Source organism: Ovis aries, chromosome 3 (genome assembly GCF_016772045.2).
Source record: "Ovis aries strain OAR_USU_Benz2616 breed Rambouillet chromosome 3, ARS-UI_Ramb_v3.0, whole genome shotgun sequence".
Taxonomy (NCBI): domain Eukaryota; kingdom Metazoa; phylum Chordata; class Mammalia; order Artiodactyla; family Bovidae; genus Ovis; species Ovis aries.
The window spans coordinates 152,285,313-152,310,293 of record NC_056056.1 but is presented as its reverse complement, the minus strand read 5'-3'; the positions used below and the strand labels follow the sequence as shown (position 1 = coordinate 152,310,293).

Genomic DNA, 24,981 nt, shown 5'->3' with positions numbered 1-24,981 from the left:
GCTACTTTCTTTTTTCTTCCTTCCAGATCATGAGAAAACTATTTTTTCTTTCTCCAAAAGCAATCCTCTTTTTACTTCACAAACTCCTCTCTTTTTCATATCCATTATTATCTGCCCACTGGTTGCTCATCTTCTCTTGGCTAATTTTTGTTTTTTATGCCACCTGGAGATGATCAAGGACCACTCACATGCACAAGTGCTAAATACAGGTGTTTGCTTACTGGCCTTCAGTTTTTCTGTATTTCAGAACCTTTGTTAGAGAACATTGCTATGTGAACAAAGGGCCTTGTCCATTATCATGTTCTTAGAGATAACTAGCAAGCACAATGTAATTGTCCATAGTGATATTTAGAGTGGCTTTTCTTCAAAGATATTTTGGAATATAAAAGTGTTAAAAAATTGTCCAGGACTATTGAACAGCTGCCCACATTACTCACCAAAAATGCCTTGTCTTGCTTTTGCCAAGGTAACTGAAGTGAAGGTGGGTCTGGCTTAGCTGTTTATACCACCTTAATGAGCATGAGCATTGTTAAGTCAGACTTTAACCTGAATAAAAGTGTAGATGTACGTAAACGTATGATTTAATGAAGAGCAATTCCCCAAGAACTTTGTGTGGTCTAGATTCCATCATGGGAGGGCCATGTTGGTTGAGAGGATCCACTTGAACTAATATAGACTCCTCCTGTCGATTTGCCTGAGGCAAAGGGCTGGTTTGCTACAGATAATATAAAGAAGAAATGAGTTACTTGTCTTTGGACACTCTGTGACTCTGGTGAAGTTAAGTCTTTAATTCTGGTTTTTAATTAAGGCCAGACTGAAATCATTCCTGGGGGAAGCCACAATAAAAAATTTGTTCCCAAAGTCCCAATGTTTTAAGACTTGTCCTTTATGTGGCATGCATACATCCCTTTAAGGAGTATATATCCCTTCATCTCTGAAACGGAGGACATTTTATAATAACTTCGTTTGGGAGGAAAAAACTGCATTACAATCAACAAGACTGCATTCTGACCATAGGGCCTCCTCTACTGCTACCGGTGGTTCTGGGCATGGTGCGCCACTTTGCTGTTTTCATCTCACTCTGAAAGTGTGAAAGTGTTAGTCACTCCGTCATGTCCAGTTCTTTGCAACCCCATGGTCTGCAGTCTGCCAGAATCCTCTGTCCAAGGAATTCTCACTCTACTCATCTATTACGTATGCTTGCCTTGAGCTATTGGTTACCAAGGATAACCGGAGATCTGAATGACCATATACACATGAGAGGGTTCCCCCAAAATTCACTGTGTGCTTAAAATGCTATTGTTGGTAATAATGAGGTTGAGGTCATCATGGTCTTGTCAAATCTCTTGTTATTGTTGTTGTTGTTCAGTCAAGTCGTGTCCAACTCTTTGCAATTCCATGGACTGCAGCATGCCACACCTCCCTGTCCCTCACCATCTCCAGGAGTTTGTCCAAGTTCATGTCCATTGGATTGGAGATGCCACCCAACCATCTCATCCTCTGTCACCCTCTTCTCCTTCTGTCATCAATCTTTCACAGCATTAGGATCTTTTCCAACGAGTTGGCTGTTCGCATCAGGTGGCCAAAGTGTTGGAGCTTCAGCTTTAGCATCAGTCCTTCTAATGAGTATTCAGGGTTGATTTACTTTAGGATGGACTGGTTTGATCTCCTTACAGTCCAAGGGACTCTCAAGAGTCTTCCCTAGCACCAAAGTTCGAAAGCATCAATTCTTTGGTGCTCAGCCTTGTTTATGGTCTGACTCTCACATCCGTATATGACTACTGGCAAGACAATGGCTTTGACTATACAGATCTTTTCTGGCAAAGTGATGTCTCTGCTTTTTGATATGTTCTCTAGGTTTATCATAGCTTTTCTTCCAAGGAGCAAGCTTCTTTTAATTTCATGGATGCAGTCACCATCCTCAGTGATTTTGGAGCCCACCCAAAATAAAATCTATCACTGTTTCCACTTTTCCTCCATCTATTTGCCATGAAGTGATGGCACCATTTATTCTTATTTATAATACCTTATTTTCTCCTTGAGTGATTGGTAAATCTTCTCTACAGACCACTGAGAAAGGGCATGATGGGAGAATCTTTTTGGATTCAAAGATTTTTTAAGTTATGTCTCACTTTTAGCAGATCATTTAATGAGCTTTATTGTAAAATTCCTAGGTAAGTAGTTTTAAGAATTGTGTCTGCTTCTGAAACCCAGATGTAGCAAGTAAACCATCTGCCCCCTCCATTACTTCTGGCCTCTTCCCATTTCAAGGACCTCTCTCTTGAGCTCTAGTGAGAGTGAAAAGCATAAGTCACTCAGCTGTGTCTGACTCTTTGCGATCCTGTAACTCACCAGACTCCTCTTGTCCATCGAATTCATCAGGCAAGAATACTGGAGTGGGTTGCCATTCCCTTCTCCAGGGAATCTCCCCCACTCAGGGATCAAACCTGGGTTTCCTGCATTGCAGGCAGATTCTTTACCATATGAGCCACCAGGGAAGCCCCCTCCAGCCAAATTGATCTACATTTCTTGTTTAACATGGAAATCTCCAGTGGCTCCGTGTTTCCATCTACACTGAGTAGAAACTCTCCTGCCCAGCTTCCACTGTAGTCTGGGACCTGGGCACACACACTCTGCCACCTGCCATCTTGTTTTCTGTCCTCTTCTCTACTCTAGGGGCTCTCGCTTCTCCAGTGCTGATTCCCACTTCTCTGCCTACCCCCGCATTGTTCCCCTGACCCAGAGTGCTTTTTCTTCTGCTTAAGAGAAATGCGCCCATTTTATGAGGCCCATTTAGAATATGAAGATCAAATTCTATCTTCTCCAAGATTCCTATACTGACTTTTCCAACAAACCCGGATCCTTTTGGCCCTTTCAGGTTCTATAATATCTAGATCCCATAACCTATACTATATAGGACTTATATATGTTATCCTCTGTATCATTTAAGTGTGTTTAGTTGCTCTGTCATGTCTGACTCTTTGTGATCCTTTAGACTGGTAGTCTGCCAGGCTCTTCTGTCCATGGAATTCTCCAGAATACTAGAGTGGTTTGCCATTTCCTCCTCCAGGGGATCTTCCTGACGCAGGGATCAAATCCATGTCTCCTGTGTCTCTTGATTTGTTGGCAGATTCTTTTCCTGCTGAGCCTGTTGCTTACCTTCTTTACTTGCTGGGGAAGCTCGATTATCACTTAGGACCCAGCGGAAAAAAACATGACACAGAGTTCAGCTAAAAGACTATGTGTGAAAGTGTGGGTTGGATAAAGAGAAATAAGCAAGGCAAAATGAAGCAGCATGGAGCTAGCAACTTCAGGAAACTCTTAACCACCTGTAGGCTTGAAAGGGCAAGGGAACTGAATGGTTTCGAGAACTCCAAGCTGTAGCTGTATGAAAGGGCTACCTGACAAGAGCTGAGGCCAAGGAACCTGGCCGGCCTGTGGCAAGCTGTCATGGCAGGAAGACAGGAAGATCAAGAGCTTGACCTCATTGTCCTGAGCCTTGGGTCTCTTGCCAGAACTTTCCATCAGCTAAATCCAGCTGGAAGCCAGTGGGTATGAGAGCCCACTGATGCTGTCTATAAAGCCCCGCATAGCACAGAGTAGGGTGGGAAGAGTGGATCTGAGGGGTAAAAGGGAAACACGCAACATGTGGTCTTTATTGTGGGGTTGAAAAGTTTCCTGGAGTATGTTTTCTCCCAAACTAGTCTTAAAGGGTAGAGACCATGACTTGTGTTTGGTCTTTGTCTTCCACAGTGCTTAGCTCAGTGTGAACTAGGAACAGTGTCAAAATGCATATACATTGAGATTGTATGAAAAATAAAGGGGGAGAGGGCTGGTTCTAAGCTCCCACACTTTTTTTTTTAATTGGAGGATAATTGCTTTGCAATGTTGTGTTGGTATCTGCCACACAACAACACAACACAATTATAGGTGGTGCTAGTAGTAAAGAACCCACCTTCCAGTGCAGGAGACGTAAGAAGTTCGGGTTCGGTCTCTGGGTTGGGAAAGTCCCCTAGAGGAGGGCATGGCAACCCACTCCAGTGTCCTTGCCTGGAGAATCCCATGGATATAGGAGCTTTGTGGGTTACAGTCCATAGTGTTGCAAGGAGTCGGACATAACTGAAGCGACTTAGCACGCATGCGTACATATATATGCAATCTCTCTTCTCTCTTGAACCTCCTTCTCCCTACTTCCCACTTTTGGTTTGCTATCTTTTGAAGCATCTAAGCCTTACTTTCCCAACTCAAAGTAAAATCCAGTTTCCTTAATGTGGCTTTAGCTGTCCCTCTGACCTCAGCCCTGTGACTTCCTAGCTCTTGCCCATGCCACTGCTCTAGCCACATGCCCTCTAGTTGTCCCCCAAGTATATTTCCACTTCAGGGCCTGTGCATCTGCTGGGCCCTTTGCCTGCAGATTTCCACATGCTTTGTACTTCTTTCAAGTGTACTATAATGTTGTCTTATCAGAGAGGCCTTCACTGATGATCCTCAGTAAAACAGTACCATCTCCCATTTCTCTGTCCCCTCTTACTTCACATCATGTTCTGTACAGTATCACTCTCTGACATGTGATGTATGTATTGTCCATTACTTGTTATCCTCCTTGCAACAGAAGACAAGACCCATGGAGCAAGGATCTTACTTGCTTTGTTCCAAATACCAAGATCAATGCCTGTCATGTAGTTAAGAGCTGATAATTGATTATAAACATACATATATAGTTTCCCCCCACTATTCAAAGTACAGCATTCCTTTGAAACCTTTCATAAGCCAAAATGGCATTAAGTGGAGAAATAGTGACCTTAGGACATACCCTGCTAACAAAGGAGCAGAATAAGTCCAGATAAAGCAGACAAGTTCAAAGCGATGGTGGCTTTGTGCTGAGATGCAGTTTCAGGGGAAAGAATTTGGTGGTGTCACTCTGGTTCCTTGGGATGTGTGATGCCTCTAAGAACTCATTGCAAAACAAATGTTGAAGGGTGTTATTTTCGCTTTCTTCTCTCTCTCTCTCTCTCTTTTTTTTTTTTTTTTTTTTTGCAAAAATGAAAATCCTCTTTGGATTTCTTTCTGTTAGGGAAAGCAGGTCCTCTTATAGGTCTTTTGTAGAAGTAAAGTGGAGTGGAATCACTTTTCATTGTTTGTAAGTTTGAATGTGGATGCTCAATCTTAGCCCATCCTAGGCTAAGCTAAACTGTGCACCATTTAAATGTTTTTATTGAGTCTGTGCTAAGGCAAGCCAGGAGCAGTGCCCATTGCAGCCCTGGGCACCCACTCCATCCCACTAGCCCCTTCCTAGCTTCAGATTCCTGGAGAAGGAAATTGCAACCCACTCCAGTATTCTTGCATGGAGAATCCTAGGGACAGAGGAGCCTGGTGGACTGCCGTCTGTGGGGTAGCACAGAGTTGGACACGACTGAAGCGACTTAGCAGCAGCAGCAGCAGCTTCTAGATGGCATTACTTTTGGTTAGAGTGTCACCAAAGATCCCAAGAGCTGGAACTACAGGTCCTGTCCCCTACTCTTCTCTGGTTTGCAGAATTGCACCACTGTTTCTTTCACAGCAGACTTCCCAGGAGAAAGTCATTCTTGGAGTTGCTGTACTATTCTTATTTACTCATTCCTTACCAGGTACAAGGACCTGTATAGTTGCTGGCGTCCTGGAATCAGCTTGTTTCTGGCTGGTAGCTCCCAGCGTGGCCTGGTGATCCTGTCTCCTGGTGCCTGACTCTACTAGCAAGTGCTCTGTGAGTTGAGCCAGTGGCAGGGGATGCTCTGGCCTAGGGGCCTACTGCTCGGGGCCCTACCTGGTGATGGCCCTCCTATCCCTCTGAAGCTCCTGGACACAGTGGGCACCACTTTGCTGGCACTTGTCCTGGTGGCATCAAAGGTAGAGGCCCTGCACAGCACTCTCCACATCCAGGATATAGCTTTTTCTTTTCTCTGCTTACTTCTTTTTAACACTAACTCTGTCCTTAGGATGCAGTTGGAAAAAAAGCAGATGAACCAGCCCTAAGAAATGCTGGATAATATGCCTAGCCTTTCCAGACACCTAGTTCACCTAGGGCACAAATGCATCCCCCTTTCCCAGGACTAAGGAAACTGGCTCTGTAAGTACCCTGACCAGAACACCACCAACCTGCTTAGACACTTCAGATCACCAGCTCTCTAGTGGTACAGACATTTCTTCCAGATTTCCACACCAGCAGTGGCCACAGAGGCAAATACCAGTGGCCATTTGGTTATGACATCCATGCCCCCATCTGAGGAAGTAATATTCCTGAACTTCAGGCCATGTGGTCTTGATATTCTTCTCTAGATGGTTCTGGACCTTGGTGATGGACACAGGGATGATACCGCCAGTAAATGGTACCCTTCTAAGGGGCATTAGGCTTAACTGACAGGTCTAGATTATCCAAAATGAGTCAGTTCCTTAGGAATTACCTTAGTTGCTTTAAAAGACTTTGTACTTTGTTTTCACATTTCCATAGCTAGTAAAGTTTCAGATCATTCTTACCCCAAATGTATCATCAATATCCCTAACCTTATGAACATAGTAGTACTAACTCTCCCTCCCTGTCACTTCCAGCTTCCTCTATTTTGAACTGTTTACACTTCTCCCAAAGGACACTATGTTTTCTTCTATTTGGTGCCACTGCACATCCTATTCTTCTGCCTAGAATGTCCTAGCCTGGCTTGTCTGACTGCCAACCTCCCAAGCACCTTTAACATCACAGCACTTTTGAGGCCAGTCACCACTTAAGCTGAAGTCATGATTCCTTCCCATGGACCACCACTGTGCCTCCTGCCTGCCTTGATTTCTGTCCCATCGCATCATTAAGTATCTCATCTCCCCTACTGGATTGTGATTATTAATATCCATGGCCAGAGCCAAGGACTCTTTATTTAAATGTACAGCTCCAGTATCAATAGTGTCAAGAATATGTTAGGTGCTTACTGCTTATTGCTTCATTGAATAAAAGAACTGAGGTCCTAACAGATTGCCTGGCTGAAGCCTTTCCCACTACGTCTGATGATTCATCCTGTCCTCTAGGCTCAGCACATACTAAATTCTTTGTACATGTTTCTGGGATAAAGATATTAAGTGAGTGAATAAGTTTTGAAACCAGCAATGTTCTTGTATATTTCCAATTTTCTCTGTGATCAGCAGTTTTCCTAGTGAAGAATCAACTCCCTTCTACAAGACACCAGGCTGAATTCCCCAAAGTTTCTTTCTTGCTCACCCTGCCTATCTGTTATTTCAATCTGGATTTTGTAAACATTCAGAGCAGATGATGTTTTTACAATGGGCAAGAACCAAACAACAGAGTCTTACTAACTGAGTGGAGCCCCTGGTGTCCTGGTTACTATTATCATCAATACAACTCTGGTCTAGTTATAAGTTGTGATGATTAAACATGATAGTATTTGTGAAAGGGTTCTATACAGAGATTAATATAGTATAAGTAGTAATGATGCATTAGAATAATAAAGTTTGAGAGTAAATCCTAGAATTCACCTAGTTCATTCTCCTTGAAAGCTCGGGCAGTGCATTTGTTCATATGTCTATATTTGCCATTAATACAGGTTGGAACCATCAATAATAAATAGAATGAGAGAAGTCCCAGCAATTGTAAATAGTAATTCAGAGGTCAATAAGAATATGATTTTTAAGTCTTTGATTTGAAAGATATAGCATTTATAATTAAAATAGTGAAAGATACTAGACTAATTGCAAATTTTCCTTAAGAAAGCAAAAAATTAAAAAATGGAAATTGCACTTGTCATGTCATGAAGCAATACACTAGGAAAAGTTCTCTAAACATACAGTTTTCCTTTGATCAAAGTTAATGATTCATTGTGTGTGTGATTTTCCTTCGCTGGAAAAACAGTGTTCCTTTTCCTCATGTTTAATGTGGAAATTAATATTATTAACATGGATTCCACAAACTATGACATCTAGCAGTTATTGCTTTTCTTATTCATGAAAAAGCAGAATAGTTAGCTTCTGTTGAAGTATAATAATTATTTGAGTAAAATAACAGTGTCACATTATATCAAAATTGAATTTTTGGCTTCACATTTTTCATTTGAACATCAGTTGTATGGAAGGCTCACTAAGAAAAGGAAAAAGTATGAAAATAATTATTTTGAAAGGGAAGGAAGGAAAAGAGGTGTGAGGTTTCTTAAAAAGCCAAGGTAGTGTAACACAGCACAGGGTTAGATTAGAGGGACTCAGAAAATGAGTTCTAGCTTCAACTCTGCTACTAAGGAATCCCTTTTCATTGAGAATACTGAATATGTTTCCCCAGGCAAATCTGAGTGTGATAGCCTGTGATGACAAGCAAAGGGGACTATGCTCTTCTGGGACCAGATCAGGACCAGATCTTCCTTTGTAAAGGCTTATTATTGGGTTGACTGTTTCAGTGTGGTTCTGGTTTATTAAGAGAAGGCACAGAGAGGACCCGTTTGAGGTACATATTACCAGTCACAATTTTATGCTTTGCCACCTGTTCTCTCTGCCAGTGCCCTCAATCCTTGCTGCCTCCTGTGGGATCCCTGAAGACTCTGAGAGGGTCACACTGTAACTTTGAAACACCCATTTGGGGGCATTTGCATAAAGCTGAGAGTGATGTTGCTGACAGGTTGCTATGACAATTTGCAAACAGTAGAGGGAATGGGTCCCCATTCTGATTTGAATCTGCACTAGCTCAGGCCTGCACACTTGATCTGGCCAGCGGCCGCAGAGTCCCAGGACAGACTTAACGGACCCAGGCCCCCAGGAGAACTTCAGAAACCAGGCATATCTTAGGAAGAAAGCGCAAGACAAGCTTCCCGCTTCCCGTCTCCCCTCCCGCTGAAGTAACAAAACCTGTGACCTTTGCACAAAGACCTGTGCCACAGACGACACGAGGCGGGTGTGAGAAGGGCAAGCAGTTTTCCCGTCTGCAAGGGAAAGAGAGGCTGTATATGGCAAAATAAAAAGGGAAATTCTCCACGTGTCTTGGATGGGAAAGGGAAAGAGACTTTGTGTCTCTGGAGGAGAGGAACTGAAGGTATCGTTTGGGAAGGTGTGTCTCTCCCAGTGGCCGAGCAGGGAAAGGCTCGGAGTTGTTAAGGAAATGGGAGGTGTCTCTGATGTTTATTTTTGCCTAGCAACCCACAGCCAGCTGCTTCCCCGGCAGCCGTCCACACGCGCCTCGCTGCCTCCCCTCGTCCTAGCGACTGGAGAGCGGTCATTTGGTGTCAGTAAACCCGGGAGGGAGTATGTGCGGTGGAGGTGGAGGTGGAAGCGGGAGGGCAGCCCCCTCCTTGGCCCACGTTCTGGGTCACCAGGCTAAGGCTCGGCTCTCCAGAGGGGCTAGACTTACCTTAGCCAGGTGACCCTCGCACAACTAAGTTATTTTCACGATCAGATGGGGCGATGGGGTGGTTAAGCCACTGGGACCCGGAAGGCGGGGAGGGGGGCGGGCAGTATTGTCTGCGAGCAGCCATTAGGTTCGGCAAGCTGAAAATGCATACGTGTTTGGGGAAAGCGCTCGGAAGGGGAGGGGGGTTTTCTGCAGTGATTTCGGTGGGAGGGAAGCGGTGGTGGGTTGCGCTGGGCGGGGAGAGGACGAGGCCGGGGAGGGCAGAAGGTCGTTAGCTGAGGCGCCGAGGGGAGCAATGCAGATGGCCGGAGGGGGAGGCGAAGGGCGAGCGGAGGCTGCGGAGTTTTCCGGGGAGTGGAGGGGTGTCTACGCCGAAGACTGGGGGCGGGGGCGAGCGGGGAGGGACTTCGGTGGGCGGCTGGGTGGGGGAGGGGTGGACGCGGGAGCGAGTGGCGCGGCGGCGGCGGTGGGGGAGCCCGGGGGCGGGGCCTGCCCGGCGGCGGAGGGAGCGGGGGCGGGGCTGCCCTCCTGGGCCGTGCGGCGCGCGGGCTCCCGGCGAGTGTGCGCGGGGGCGCGCCTGCGCGGGCCCGGGAGGAGGCTCCCGAGCGAGTCGGCCCAGGCGGCGCAGCCCGCCGCTCCCCCGCGCCCTATGCGAGGGAATCGGGGAGGCCCGCGGCGCGCCGGGGAGGGCGAGGCATGTGCACGGGCCGGAGGGTGCTGAGGCCGCCCGAGGAAGAGGAGGACGGCGGCGGCGGCGAGGAGAGCGGGGGGCTCGCGGCGGCGGGCCCGGGCCGAGGGGATGCAGCGGACTGTGTGTGTCTGACTGTAGCTGACGCGAGGCGGCGAGGAGGCGCCGGAGATCCGCCAAAGGGGCAACCAGGGGGCGGCCGCGGTGGCGGCCGCGAGAAGTAGCAGCAGGACGGGCGGCGGCGGCGGCGGAGACGGCAGCCTTGAGATGCATTTTCTTCTCCAGCGGCCATGTTAACCAGGAAACCTTCGGCCGCCGCTCCCGCCGCCTACCCGACCGGTAAGGAGGCCCGGGCCCCGCTGCCCCCGCCGGCCCCCGGGCCAGCCCTCGTGGCGCCGGCGCCCGCTGCCAGCAGGACCTCGAACAAAGTCTGCGCCGTGACTGGGCGGCGCGGGGTTCCCCGGGTGGACGGCGCGCCCTCGCCTCAGCTCATTGTTAACACGCGGGCCCCGAGGCTCCTCGGAGCGGAGCCCTCCGGCTGGACTGGAGCCGTTCCTGACCTCCCCAGTCTGGGGCTCGGCGATGCGGCGGCGCCCGGGTCGGCAGTCCAGTCCCGCTCCGGGCCTACGGACGCCCGCAGAGTGGACCGCCGGCCCGGCTCAGCCCGGCTCCCTGGCGGGGTCGCGAACTCGCTCGCGCGCGGGGAGCCCTACTTAACTTTGCAGCCGCCGGAGCCCCGCCCGTGGGCGCGCCGGGTTTCTGCGTCCCAGGCCTCCCGCCGCTCCTGGGGCGCTCGCACTCAAGGTCCCTGGCTCGGCCCCGGGGGAGAGCGGGCTCCGCAGCCTGGAGGGGTGGGGTGGGGCGGGGCGGGGCCACGGGGTCCCAGTGACTTTCTCCCCCTTGACCCTCTTTTGTCTCCTCCCGCGCGTGGCTGCCAGGCCGAGGAGGGGACAGCGCCGTCCGCCAGCTTCAGGCTTCCCCGGGGCTTGGTGCGGGGGCCCCCCGGAGCGGAGTGGGGACCGGCCCGCCCTCCCCCATCGCCCTGCCGCCTCTCCGAGCCAGCAACGCTGCCACCGCAGCCCACACGGTGAGACCCAGCCCGTGGGCGGCTGGGATGGGGACGAGGGGCGGGAGAGGGGCCCGGGGCACCAGCACCCGGACTTGGGAGCTTCTGCAGCCGGGAGAGGGGAGAGAGGTCGAAGTGCGAGTGTCTCCACGGCCCTGGCCAGTGGCCTTTCCGGGACGCCGCCCTCTGGAACTTGGGCGAGCCTAAAGCTGCAGCCACAAAGGAGGATTCGTGGCACGGGCCCCTCACTTCCCCTCCGGAGCCCGCCCACCCCTGCGCTCCTCTTGCTTCGAACTTCCTCCGGCTCTCTTTCCCCTCTTTTTTTTCCCCGGTCCTTGCTTCCTTGAGCTCCTTTCCCAGACCCGATAAACATCCCTCCCCCTCCGCCACCAAGTTGGGTAGTGGATATTTATAGAAATAGATCTGTGTTAGGGTCAGCCTGGCTGTCCTGCCCGGAAAATAGATCCCCCAAAGAGCCTCGCAGGCCTGGCCTCAGCCAGCAGGGAGCACCGCCAGTTGTCCCCCGCGTGTGGAAGCATGTTTTATGAGTGCTACAGGTTTGAGCATAGCAGAAATTGTAATTAACATTAACAAAAATAAGAGCCGCAGCTGCAGTCAAAACAAGCCACCCCTGTAGGTTTCTGCAGTTGGGTATTCAGAAGGAAAAGGCCAGCTTTGCTTCCCAGGGAGGTGGGAAGGGCAGGGCACTTGAAAGGGCCAAGAGGGAGGTGAGAGCCCAGCACCAGACCCGTGGCTGCAGAGATCGGCAAGCTGGACTTGACTTCAGCGTGTACCTCTTTTCTCAGTGCCAGAGAGAGCCCTTGGATGGTGGCTGACAGCCTAGCAGAGCTGTGCACCGGAGGAGGTGATGGTTTCCAGGGTCTTGTTTACATATTCCTCTGGATCTTTCAGAGGAAACGCCTAAGATGGTGCTAAATGAGGGGCACTTGCTAGGGATATGGCTTTGTTTGCCAAGTGAAAGTTAAGTTCTTTTAGAAAAGGCCATTTCTAGCCTACACAGGGGTAGCTCTGAGGGTCATGTGCTATGCGGAAACTTGTTTATCAGGGGAGAATTTGTGAGGGAATGGCCAAAGTGGAATGTTTTCTGTTAGACCTGAACATCTGTGTACAGTTCCGCAGGAAAATGTTTTCTTGTTAAACCTTCTTTCTCTCTCTCCTTCTCTGTCTCTCATGACACATCCAGACCCAGGGGCTAAGAATTCACTGCACAGAAGTTAACCAATCTGTGGGGGCTGTGGTTGATGGAAGGGAATCAGTAGACTGCTGATTCTGCCTGTTCTTGTCACCGTGATGTTTTAGTTGAGAAATTGCCATTGGGTTTTAGGTGTTTCAGTTTGTTTGTTTGGTTTGGAATCACCTGACAACTTGGAAGTATAACATCCAGTTTTTTTCCATGTCTGAATGTAATCACATGACTTGTTGTGACCTGGAAACGAAATACTACTTGGCTTGCATCTGGATTCTGGTTTAAGAGTGGGCTTTGCTTGATCAGAACCTCTTTGCAAATGAAATGTGTATAAGATGATGGAAAATGAAAGGTGACTACTAGAGGAGTAGTCAGTGGGAGACCAGAAATGAAAAGATACGTGGGTGCTTCTCAGCTCTCCTAATGATAGTGCTTATAGTTTACTGTGGTATCTATTTGATTCACCTAAAACTTCAAGGTGCCATTGATTAGAAGCTTGGTTTGGAAAGTATGAATTTTGGTTCTGGTTGTTGTTTAGTTTTGATTTTATTTACACAATATTGCAGACTTCCTCAAATGGGTGAGTAAAAGGACCACGGGGTTTTATCTGGTTCTACTCCTTCATTTTTTGGATGAGGAGAGCAGACAAGTTAACTGGTTTGGTTGAGATGCCTGAGCTAATTTCAGTGAAAGCTGGAGCTAAAGCCCAGGCCCTCCTGAGTCCAGCTTTACATACTGCTTGACTGCTAATTCTAGGAAATTGAACTGGTTTCTTTATAAATGCACAAACCTTAAAGATCCATGTTTCTATATGTCTTTGAGATTTTTTAAAGTTTTTAGTTTTTAATTCCACAGCAGTTACAACTATGAATTGCTATTAATGATTGAGTAGGGGAAGCACTATGAAGAAGAAACTAGTTGCCTATGTTTTCCCTTGTGAGTGATGTAGTAGGTAGATAAATACATGACTATGAGAATTATAAACTTTGGAATTTATCTGGTGCATTGCCCTCTTGTTCCTTGTCTTCATGGATATCTTGTACGTTAGTCATTTTGTTTATCTCTTTTGGTCCTAAAGGCATACCTAGTAACTATTCTGATTCTTAATAGTTTTTCTTTTAATGTTTTATGGGGGATATTAATTTGCTTATTTAAAAAATTTTGAAGTATTAGTATTGTATCACTTTTATAACTGTTTAATGTTTAAAGCACTCTCCAGTTACCAGTTTTACTGTTGTAAAATAATTGGAGTTGAAGGATGAATATTCCCATTTTAAAAAATAGTAGAGTTTGGTAGAAGAAAAGTAGACATTTGACTCAGGGCCACACAGACCATCCGTGTTTGAGGAGGAGCTAAAATTCTGACCTTTTTGGACTCAGTTCTATTCCCATAACACTATATAGCATTTCTAAGATGACTCTTAAAACTCCCAGAAATGTTAACACAGGGAAGTATGTGTGATTTTCCCTTTTATTTTTGGAAGAGAGTAAAACTACCAAATTGGATAGACTATTGTTCTTATATAATTTTTAGTGCAAAGATGTTTCATGGTCAGAGAGGGCTTTTTTAGGGATCTCTGCTTTAATCCATGCATTTTAGGTATCTAACAATTACATCCACTCACTGTGTTATTTTTAAATTCAATAGGCACTGTGCGAGATAGGCATTGGCGAAAAAGGAAAAAGCAAGTAAGAGGTTTTAAACATCCTTAAGTTTGTGGTATAGTCCTGGCCTATGTATTCTGGAAATGTTTTGGCATTTCTAGGGTTTTTTCCCCCTTTTTATAGAACAGTTAATTGTGCTTCTGACCCAGATTGTGATTGTAAATTCCTATGGTGTTTAAGACAATATCCTCCTTTACTGGAGCCCCTCAAATGAATTTCCTTAACATCTGGAAAGTTTTTAAGATTCCACATGTCACTTTTAGGTATTTAGTTGATGCTGTTATTGTTTTAACGGGCTGTCCTTGCCTCCACGTCTCTGCTTATGTATTGCAATCCTAACATTTTGTGACTTGAGTCACCAGTGACAAGTCTTGATTCCCTGGGTGTTAACTTCATGTTTTCTTATGAAGCTACAAAGGTAGTTGTCAAGAATAACTCAAAGAGGTGAGAGTTAAAAAGGAGTTGCTGATATACATTCTTCCATTCAGCAGAAATTGACTGAGTGCTTACTGTATGTTTGGATTTATGTCGATAAGGATGTAAAAAGATAAGAGGTGACCCCACCCTGGAACTGCTCACATCCTGGTTGGTATATCAGGTGTGAAAACAGGTGTGAAATGAAATAAGTATTAATATATCAGTGCTCTGTAAGCATGCTGGAAGGGAAAGGGCCCTTTTCAAAGAGGAGGTGAGAGTTGAACTAGCCATTGAAGGGTGAGTAGGAGTTTTCCACATAGCCCACGTTAGCAAGGAGATTTCCGGCAGCACTTGGAAAGAACAGTAGTTCTAGCCCTCCTTTCAGTTCAGTTCAGTCGCTCAGTCGTGTTTGACTCTTTGCAACCCCATGAACCGCAGCACACCAGGCCTCCCTGCCCATCACCAACTCCCGGAGTCCACCCAAACCCATGTCCATTGAGTCGATGATGCCATCCAACCATCCCAACCATCTCATCCTCTGTTGTCCCCTTCTCCTCCTGCCCTCAATCTTTCCCAGCATCAGGGTCTTTTCAAATGAGTCAGTTCTTCACATCAGGTGGCCAAATTATTGGAGTTTCAGCTTCAACATCAGTCCTTCCAATGAATATCCAGAACTGATCTCCTTTAGGATGGACTGGTTGGATCTCCTTGCAGTCCAAGGGACTCTCAAGAGTCTTCTCCAACACCACAGTTCAAAAGCATCAATTCTTCGGCGCTCAGCTTTCTTCACCATCCAACTCTCACATCCATACATGACCGCTGGAAAAACCATAGCCTTGACTAGACGGATCTTTGTTGACAAAGTAATGTCTCTGCTTACTCACTACTATACTAAGCACACTATGCCTTTTACCTTGTTTAACCCTCCTAACGCCCCTAATGAGGCAGCTTTGTTACCCTCTTTATACCGATAAGGGCCCTGAAGTTCAGAAAGATTAACTGCCCAAGGTCACATAGTGTGAAGTGGTGGAGCTTAGATTCATTTCCCTTGTGTCTAATTGAAAATCCCTGAACACCTAACCATTATGAAACATGACCTCACCGAAAAGAGAGGAATATAAAAGAGAGTGTGCTGTCTCCATGGGTCGTAGGGAATCCAGCTTATTATTCTAAGAGAGAGAGTGACAGTGGTAGGTGACACTGGAAAGACTCAGGTCATTTAGGCTCAGCATTTTAGAACCTCCTGTTCTTGCCTGTGAGTTCTTGAGTTCTTTGTGGAAATGGAGTGCCCACATGAACCTTAGGCAAAGTCAAGGGCAGTGTGAGTGACACTTTCAGTGGTAACTCCAGAAACATCATGGAGAGAAGAGGCAGTGAATTCTAGGCTTAGAAGCAAAAGGACACGTGAGGAGGCTGCTTCCGTTGTCCCAGTAAAAGATACAAGAACGCCAGGTGGGATAGCATGGCTAGAGTGGAGTGGGTCAGTTAGAAATGACAGTGGGGCTCCATGGTGACTTGGAAAGGTACAGGAGATATGGAGATGGACTGAGTGACTATTCGGGAGGGTGACTCAGTAGGTAAAGAATCTGCCTGCCAATGCAAGAGACCTAGATTTGATCCTCTGTGGGGAAGATACCCTGGAGAAGGAAATGGCCACCCGCTCCAGTATTCTTGCCTGAAAAATCCCATGGACGTTGAAGCCTGTTGAGCTACAGTCCATGGGGTCGCAAAGAGTTCGCCACAACTGAGCATAGCAGCACAGCCTTTTCTTGTTCAGAAACTCAGGGTTCTGGGAGGAAGAAGTGGTTTGAGTGGAAAAAGTGAGTTGAGTTTGAGTTGCCCGTGAGGAAGGCAGCTGATCTGTAGTTGGACACAGGTGAGTCTTGAGTTCAGGGGTCATGGATCGGGCTTGTCTAAGCTGGAGGTGTTCTGGGAGTAAAAAGACACGAGCAACTTGAGGCTTGAACCCTGGGGGAACCCTGGAACCCTCCTTGATTGCTGCTGTGGAGGAGACCAAGAGAAGGTAGTTGGTAGAGACCGAGGTCCTCCAATTAATTGGCAAACTCTAGTTCTAGTCACTCCAGCTTTTGTGATGGTATTTTAAATTATGCAGAACATTAAAATTGCTATTATGGAAATGGAAGTCGGTTTCTGAAGCTCAGAATGTTTTACTTTGCCCTCTTTTTATAACTTCCTATAGCTCCAAGGTTAATTTTGTCCCCAGTGAAGCCTCATGCTTTCGTACTGTGTATCCTGGTGATGCTGGTTTTTCTTCTGAAGTCTCTCTAGGCTGCCCTGAAGAGAGTGGTTCTCTAGGAGACATGTATTTCTAATTTCAGGTCCTTTGATTCCTGATACTTGAAAGACCACAGTGGGGAGGAGGAGAGGTACAGAGAGTGAGGCTTGGACAAAAAGCATTAGACAAGCCTGTACTACGTTTATATATACATCCAGGACTTCCCTAATTCATTTTTATGAACTGCTTTGCTTTTGGCAAAGAATGAGGATAAAATAACTTGTCTAGCTACACTGACAGAAGATAAGTTCATTTAGCATAGAATACCATCTGTGAGTTTAGTAGAAGGGTTCAGCTAGAAGTCTTGCAGAAATCTAAGAAGTAAAATCCCTCAGTCAATGAAATCACACTTCAGACAGGCCCAAGCACTGAACTGTATTCTCCTTTGTTTTAGAAGATTGCAGAGAAAGCACATGCCTCAGATAGTGCATCAGTTAAAGAAAATTTGAAGGTCTTGGACTCCTAGTAAGATGGACTTGGAATTTCATTTTGTAATCTGCTGCTAAGTCGCTTCAGTCGTGTCCGACTCTGCGACCCCATAGACGGCAGCCCACCAGGCTCCCCTGTCCCTGGGACTCTCCAGGCAAGAACACTGGAGTGGGTTGCCATTTCCTTCTCCAAAGCATAAAAGTGAAAAGTGAAGGTGAAGTCGCTCAGTCGTGTCCAACTGTTTGTGACCCCATGGACTGCAGCCTACCAGGCTCCTCCACTCTTGGGATTTTCCAGGCAAGAGTACTGGAGTGGGGTGCCATTGCCTTCTCCAATTCTGTAATCTATGTAGTCCCAAACCATTTCTTGAATTATGATATTACATAGAGCACTTCTATGCATTTAGTGATATGTAAAGCCCAAGAGATAGGGTTTAGGAGATGATGGGAAAAACTGAAAGTTGAGGACTTCAGCTCGTTGACTGTATACTCCTGAAGGGCTGTGTGGCTAGACCTCAGAGAACACTGAATGAATGAGATGGATTGCAAATAGCAAGTTGATCTTTAAGCTTTCATATAAAAAAAAAAATCACCTGCTGAGATGCTTTTAAGACTTGTGAGTTATTGTCTGAGGCTGGCAAGAATTCCTAACTGGGAGGGGATCCTGGCTGTTAGTTTTCTTCCATCCCTCACCTCTTGGCGATAATAACGCTTGAGAGAAATCCCAGGTAGATTCTCTGTAGGAAGGCTGGGGCCCCCTGGCTTATGCCATCACTTTTGTTCATACAAGAATGTTTAGGGATGGCTTGTGTTCCTGAAATAGAAATCACTACATTGTATTCCTTGTTGGAAAGCTGAGTATCCCAGCAGCGGGGAGAAATACATGTTTTGAGAGAGCCAAGCCATTGACCAAAGGAAGGCCCGAGTGTGGCGGTTGGATTGTTGAGCTGGATGGCCTTAAATGGTCATCACAGTCAGTACAGCCCAGAGACTTAAAATAGGTTTGGGGTTTACAAGATACTACGGTGCATATCTACATGGGAATCTTTTCCAGCCTAAAAGTACAGTTCTCTGCTTCTGGATCATGTACTTTCCTAGGTGTAATTAGTTTGATTTGCAAGTAGTGGAGAAGACCAAGAATGAAGACAGCAGTGCTCAGAATAGAGCTAAATGCCAGAGATGGAGTAGTGAACGAGACTGGCCTGGTCCCTACCCTCATGGTAATAAAGAAGCTACTAGTGAAGTGTGAAAAATGTTGTAATCCGGGGGCGGGAGAGCCAGTAGAGTGCCGACGTGTTCATGCGCTTTCTGTATCCTTTCATCTTGATGTCAAGTATGGGTTGAGTGGAATGTCTATGATACCACAGTGCCTTTGCTAAATATTAGGTAGAGAATGATGACCAAGAAACCTGATCTCTGCCTCCACTGAGAACTTACTCTAAGGACCCTGAAAACATGTACAGCAAACTCTTCGTTAGGTGCAGCAGTTCTGGAGTCCTTTCTTCTTTTCCAGATCCCTAGTTTCATAGCCATCCCCAGCCCCTCAGCCTCAGGGGCAGCAGTTCTGGAGTCCTTTCTTTTTTTCCGGATCCCTAGTTTCATAGCCATCCCCAGCCCCTCAGCCTCTTCTGCCTTTGTCTGAGGCTATCTGCGTCATGACGTCCACTCTCCCTGCGGCAGTGTCGGTGAGGTGTCTGCTGCGTGCACAGCTCTTTCCTTTGAAGAAACCTGATACAGACTGTACTTTCAAACCAGATTGGATTTCGTAAAGGTGGGGGTGGGAGCCAACTTATATAATAGCCCTTTTGAACAAACCGCTTCTGTTCCATTGATGTTCCCTCTCTGAATTCCAGATTGGCGGCAGTAAGCACACAATGAATGACCACCTACACGTCAGCAGCCACGGACAGATCCAGGTTCAGCAGCTGTTTGAGGATAACAGTAACAAGCGGACAGTGCTCACGACACAACCAAATGGGCTTACCACGGTGGGCAAAACGGGGTTGCCCGTGGTGCCGGAGCGGCAGCTGGAGAGCATCCACAGACGGCAGGGGAGTTCCACCTCTCTGAAGTCTCTGGAAGGCATGGGGAAGGTGAAAGCCACACCCATGACGCCTGAGCAAGCAATGAAGCAATACATGCAAAAACTAACCAGCTTTGAACACCATGAGATTTTCAGCTACCCTGAAATATATTTCTTGGGTCCAAATGCAAAGAAGCGCCAGGGCATGACAGGCGGGCCCAACAACGGTGGCTACGATGACGACCAGGGATCCTACGTGCAGGTGCCCCACGATCACGTGGCTTACAGGTACGAGGTCCTCAAGGTCATTGGGAAGGGGAGCTTTGGGCAGGTGGTCAAGGCCTATGACCACAAAGTCCACCAGCACGTGGCCCTGAAGATGGTGCGGAACGAGAAGCGCTTCCACCGGCAGGCGGCCGAGGAGATCCGCATCCTGGAGCATCTGCGCAAGCAGGACAAGGACAACACCATGAACGTCATCCACATGCTGGAGAACTTCACCTTCCGCAACCACATCTGCATGACGTTCGAGCTGCTCAGCATGAACCTCTATGAGCTCATCAAGAAGAACAAGTTCCAGGGCTTTAGTCTGCCTCTGGTTCGCAAGTTCGCCCACTCCATCCTGCAGTGCCTGGACGCTTTGCACAAAAACAGGATAATTCACTGTGACTTGAAGCCTGAGAACATTTTGTTGAAGCAGCAGGGTAGAAGCGGGATTAAAGTGATTGATTTTGGCTCCAGTTGTTACGAGCACCAGCGGGTCTACACATACATCCAATCCCGTTTCTACCGGGCCCCGGAAGTGATCCTCGGCGCCAGGTATGGCATGCCCATCGACATGTGGAGCCTGGGCTGCATCCTCGCAGAGCTCCTGACTGGTTACCCTCTCTTGCCTGGGGAGGATGAAGGGGACCAGCTGGCCTGTATGATTGAACTGCTGGGCATGCCCTCCCAGAAACTGCTGGATGCATCCAAACGAGCCAAAAATTTTGTGAGCTCCAAGGGTTATCCCCGTTACTGCACTGTCACGACTCTCTCAGATGGCTCTGTGGTTCTCAATGGTGGCCGCTCCCGGAGAGGGAAACTGAGGGGCCCACCAGAGAGCAGAGAGTGGGGGAATGCACTGAAGGGGTGTGACGATCCCCTCTTCCTTGACTTCTTAAAACAGTGTTTAGAATGGGATCCTGCAGTTCGCATGACCCCTGGCCAGGCTTTGCGGCACCCCTGGCTGAGGAGGCGGCTGCCAAAGCCTCCGACGGGGGAGAAGACGTCTGTGAAGAGGATCACCGAGAGCACTGGTGCTATCACATCCATTTCCAAGTTACCTCCACCTTCCAGCTCAGCTTCCAAACTGAGGACTAATCTGGCACAGATGACAGATGCCAATGGGAATATTCAGCAGAGGACAGTATTGCCAAAACTGGTTAGCTGAGCTGAGCCCCCCGATGCTGGTAATTCTGAAAGATACGACATTGCTGAGCCTTATTGGGTTGAAAAAGAGTAGCTCAGACCTGTTTTTATTTGCTTAATAACTCGACTCATTTGTATCTTTTCGGCACTTGTTTTAATGTAAGAAAGTTGTTTGTTTTGTTTTATAAAATACATGGGGACAATGCTTTAAGTTTTTATACTTTCTGAAACTGTTTTTGTGTTCTAAAAGTACGATGAGCCTTACTGTAATTAGTGTGGCAGAGTAATAAACATCAGTGGCAGGCCATTGATCACGTCATGACTGCCGCGCATCTACAGATTGGTGTCAGAGACATTCACTATGTCTTCATGGTTCCTAGTGTATTCTCCCCAAGGTGATTGCCTCTGAAGGCCGCCCCCCACCCCAAGCCCTTCTCTCTCCACACTCCAGGTTCACGCACAGGTGCAGCATGTCCTTCGTTCTCCATCAGTTAGCTGGGTGGTAGTCATGGTGGGAGGAGGATGGTCAGGACGAAAATGGTATTGTAAGAAAAACTGCACCTTAGAGGTTTTTTTCCCTGAGATAGTGCTCAGAGACAAAATCCCCACAGTTGCAATGCCCAGTTAGCATTTTGACGTTCTAAAGGCTGGCCAAGCAGACCTGGTGGATGAATGGAAACACGTGTATCCCTCCAAATTCTCCAATGTGATCAGCGAGCTGTTTTGCAAAGAAGTCTGGTTTAACAGAATTTGGTTTTGTGCCTAAAATTAGAAATGTATTCCATGAACTAACTGTTCTTCCCTTCTCTTTGCTTTTCTCCCCGCTGTTCCTCTTTCACCACACATCTGTTGCTTGCATCTAATTTCTTTTCCTTCCTTCAAATACATATCCCAGACTGTTAATACAGAAAAGAGACATTTTTAGCTGTGATTATGACCATCTTTTTCATATTCCAATTTAAAAAAGAACAGCCTAGCTACTTAAGGTGGGGATTTCCGTAGTTCCAAAGACAGTTTAGCAGTCTCGAGTGCGTTCACACTTCAGGTGCCACAGTAAGGTTCTTTTAGCCTGGGAAAACATCACCTCTTTAAAAAGAAAGAGGGTTGAAAATCCTCTTCATCAACAGACGTCAATTGTCCTTGTCCAGCAAGGCCAATTTTAACAAATTCTAAGGAGGAAAAGTTCAGCCTCAAGTTAAATGGTTTGACTTACTCTATGCATCATTAGAAGAACCGTAGACATTGCATTCTTCTGTTTTATTTTACTTTTGTTTGGATTGCACTTGATTGTTTTTGTGGGAATGACACTTTACCTGGAAAAGTGACTCTTGAGAGTTAGGTAAAAGAATATTTTCTCCTCTGAATAATAATTATTTTCACAGTGAAAATTTCAGTATTTTATCACTAATGTATGAGCAGTGATACATATCAATTTCAAGGCACGTGGAAAAAAATTTAGTTATGTGCAATTTAATATAGAAAGATTTCTGCCTGTTTGGACAATAGGTTTGGATAGTATAAAATAGGATAAATACTCTTTTATATGCACAGATATTATTGTATGAATTGCCTGTAAATTGATTTACAAGTACTTAAAGCATGGTCCCCAGTGAGGCCAAGAAAGTTTCCGGTTAAGTTCTTTTAATATTAATCCTACAGTTTCTCTTGCTTTAAAAAAGAAAAAGAGTAGTTTTGAACAAAACACTTTACTTATCTTGAGGCTTTGTCAGTTGATGGTGGAGAAAAATGCTCAGGAAATATTACAGATATTTGCCAAAAAGTCAGTAATAAGGTTAGCTTATTAATAAGGTAGTGGTGTTGATATTTGCTTTACTATTTAAGGGTGTCACTGATAAGTTAATTTATACTTCTGTATTTAGAAATTCTTTTCCCTAGTCAAATTCTTTAGCCTCTTGTACACATTTCTGTGTAATCTGTGGAAGTGCAATAATGTTAGTTGCATTTTAAATGATGCTCATGTGATCAGTCAGTGGCTTATAGAATTTAAAGATTGTGTATTATTAAAATTTTGGCTTAAAGGCATAAGAAGTGTAAGACTTGCGGTGGCTTTATAAAACCATAAGCCTCTTAATGATGGTTAGCATCTGTAGGTCATTAAAACAAACAGAAACATAAAGGCTATTTTCCCCTTGCAATGCTTCTCTTCTGCCGTATCCACTCAAGATTTTCACTGAAATAAATGAACCTGAGCCTGCCATTAATACAAATTTCCCTATAGAATGATTATCCATGTTAAAATTTATAAACAGACTAATACTGCTTGTCTACTCCCCCACCACACAGAACTGGTTCTTAAGATGCCAACAGTGCATTTGTGACTATCTTTATTCACAAATGTAACCGGAAACTTCTAAGCCAAACTAAAACGTGCAGCACTATGGGGCTCCCCTCCCCTGCACCTCCTAAATACAGTGAAATTTCCCTTATTCACAAAGAGCCACCACGTTCAGTGTTTAGTGATAGAGCTGCTTTTTAAGTCTAGCTTAATTATAATGTCAAAGAAAAAGACAAATGTTGCATCGTTGTGATTTTAAAACGTAAATCAATGAAGGGCTCTGATAGGCTACTAGGAGTTGGCTTGGAAACAGTCCTTGGTCTCACAGGTTACCATTGTCTAGGGATATCTGAGCTGTTTTCAGATTCAGGAAGAGCGCAGTGTGGTCTGGTCTTTGGTTGTGGTCTCATCAGGCTCCGTTTCTCGCACCCCCAGAGCGTGCATTACCACTTACGTGTATTGCTACAACAGTGATGCAAGACAGTGTCGATTAACAGTAGAGGAGAAATTGTGCCCTTAGTGATAACAATGTGCCTTTTGTTCTGAATGCCATGTTGTAGGGCATGCATTTTTTGGCCTCTTTAACTCTTTGAATACTAGGCAGTAAGAATGGAACCCACCTCTGCAAAGAGACATCTGTCTTAAACATCCAGATACTTACTGGCCTTAATAGAAACCATAAGGCGTAAATCATTGTCAGGCACCAAATAAGGTCACCACTGGTTAGTTACACACGGAATTCCTATGTTTAAGGGGTTAAAGATGGTCTTTGTTGTATCTTAACATCAGACTGATTTTTTAAATGATTTTCTTTTTTTGTTATGCTAACACTAGACAAAAATCAACTGTATTTGTAAAAATTTACCTCAAACCATTTAATTTTATAGTGTGATTAATCCCAGGGCATTTGGTATGAACCAAAGTGCATTCCTTTTATATATGCCTGGCTCTAGTAAGGATGGCCAGGGATTTTTACAATTTGGGTGCAAGGCACTTAAGCCACTTTTAAACTTACTAGGTGGTTTGGAGTCATGTGGAAGGACTCCATCAGAATGTTAGGAAACACTTTAGGCATCAGTAGCATTGGGCCATATTGGAATCTTCAAAGTGTGAATTATTTTCAAGAGAGCGTTCATTTTTGTAATTTTTTTCATCAAGAATATTCTGGTAAGCAGAAGACTTAAACTGATTTGGTTGGTAAAGGTTTTAATATTGCCCAACATAATGCTGTGGTAGCATTAAAAAAAAAAAAAGTATTTGTGAACTCTGTTTCTTAGGGGCTTGTACATCTCTGCTATGGACACAGATAAAATTAATTGTAATTATACTCAGCTCAACTGCTACAGTTATGTCTAGGCAGTGGCTTGGGTTTCTATCGAGCAACAGCTTAGACACGTGACTGTAATATGCTGCAACTGTGTGTACTGAAAATATGTGAAAATGGTTGAATGTGGACTGTGTATATATGTATGTAAAAATTTCTGTGAGATGCTGCTGTCGCCACTTAACATGAAATATGTTCTAGTGGATTTTAATCCTAGTGGCCAGTTCTATGATACTGTATGTATTGTACAGCTGATGACAGGAGTAAGACTGTTCAGTGAATATTTGTTAAATTTTATTGTCGTGGCCAGAGATAATTTCAGAATAAAATTTTAATGTCCTACCTTACTTTTCTCCCCTTTTCTAACTGTAATTTTACTCCTGATCTATTTCTGGTGTTAGTCTTGGTCTAGTAGCCTGGAGAGAGCTTAGAATACAAATGTTTTTCAGCAATCACCAGTTATTTTTTTATTAGTTCCGTGTAAATGTACAAATGCCAAGTCAGAAAGGCTGGAGTTTTAGTTAGATCACTCTTGCTTTTTCTCAATGTATTCTGTTCTTTTACCTTTAGTATTTTTGTGAGCCTCTGCTATATTCTCTATCTTATATTTAGTATCTTGTAGAACTTCAGATCTTTTTGTGTGTGTGTTTGTTTTTTAATTTCTTTTTAATTTTCAGGGCCTTGGGAGCAGAGTCGAAATTATTTCCCACGGGTCTTCATTCTTCCCTGTACTTAAAGTCCTGGTAAATTATTCTTAATGTGCTCTCACCAGCTCCCCTATATTTTTTTTTAAT

General features: G+C 45.6%; 1 protein-coding gene across 2 annotated transcripts; it reads left to right on the top strand.

The window, feature by feature from the left end:
- The first annotated feature begins 9,950 nt into the window (after positions 1-9,950).
- Positions 9,951-24,534, top strand: DYRK2 (dual specificity tyrosine phosphorylation regulated kinase 2). 2 transcript variants are annotated; one of them, XM_015094764.3, is made up of 3 exons: positions 9,951-10,394; positions 10,994-11,142; positions 18,988-24,534. In XM_015094764.3, exons 1-3 carry the CDS (start codon positions 10,346-10,348, stop codon positions 20,587-20,589), a joined length of 1,800 nt encoding a protein of 599 aa, XP_014950250.2. In that variant the 5' UTR covers positions 9,951-10,345; the 3' UTR covers positions 20,590-24,534. The 2 variants fall into 2 exon arrangements, with proteins under 2 accessions (XP_014950250.2, XP_027823276.1); XM_027967475.2 differs by lacking the exon at positions 10,994-11,142.
- Positions 24,535-24,981: the final 447 nt, after the last annotated feature.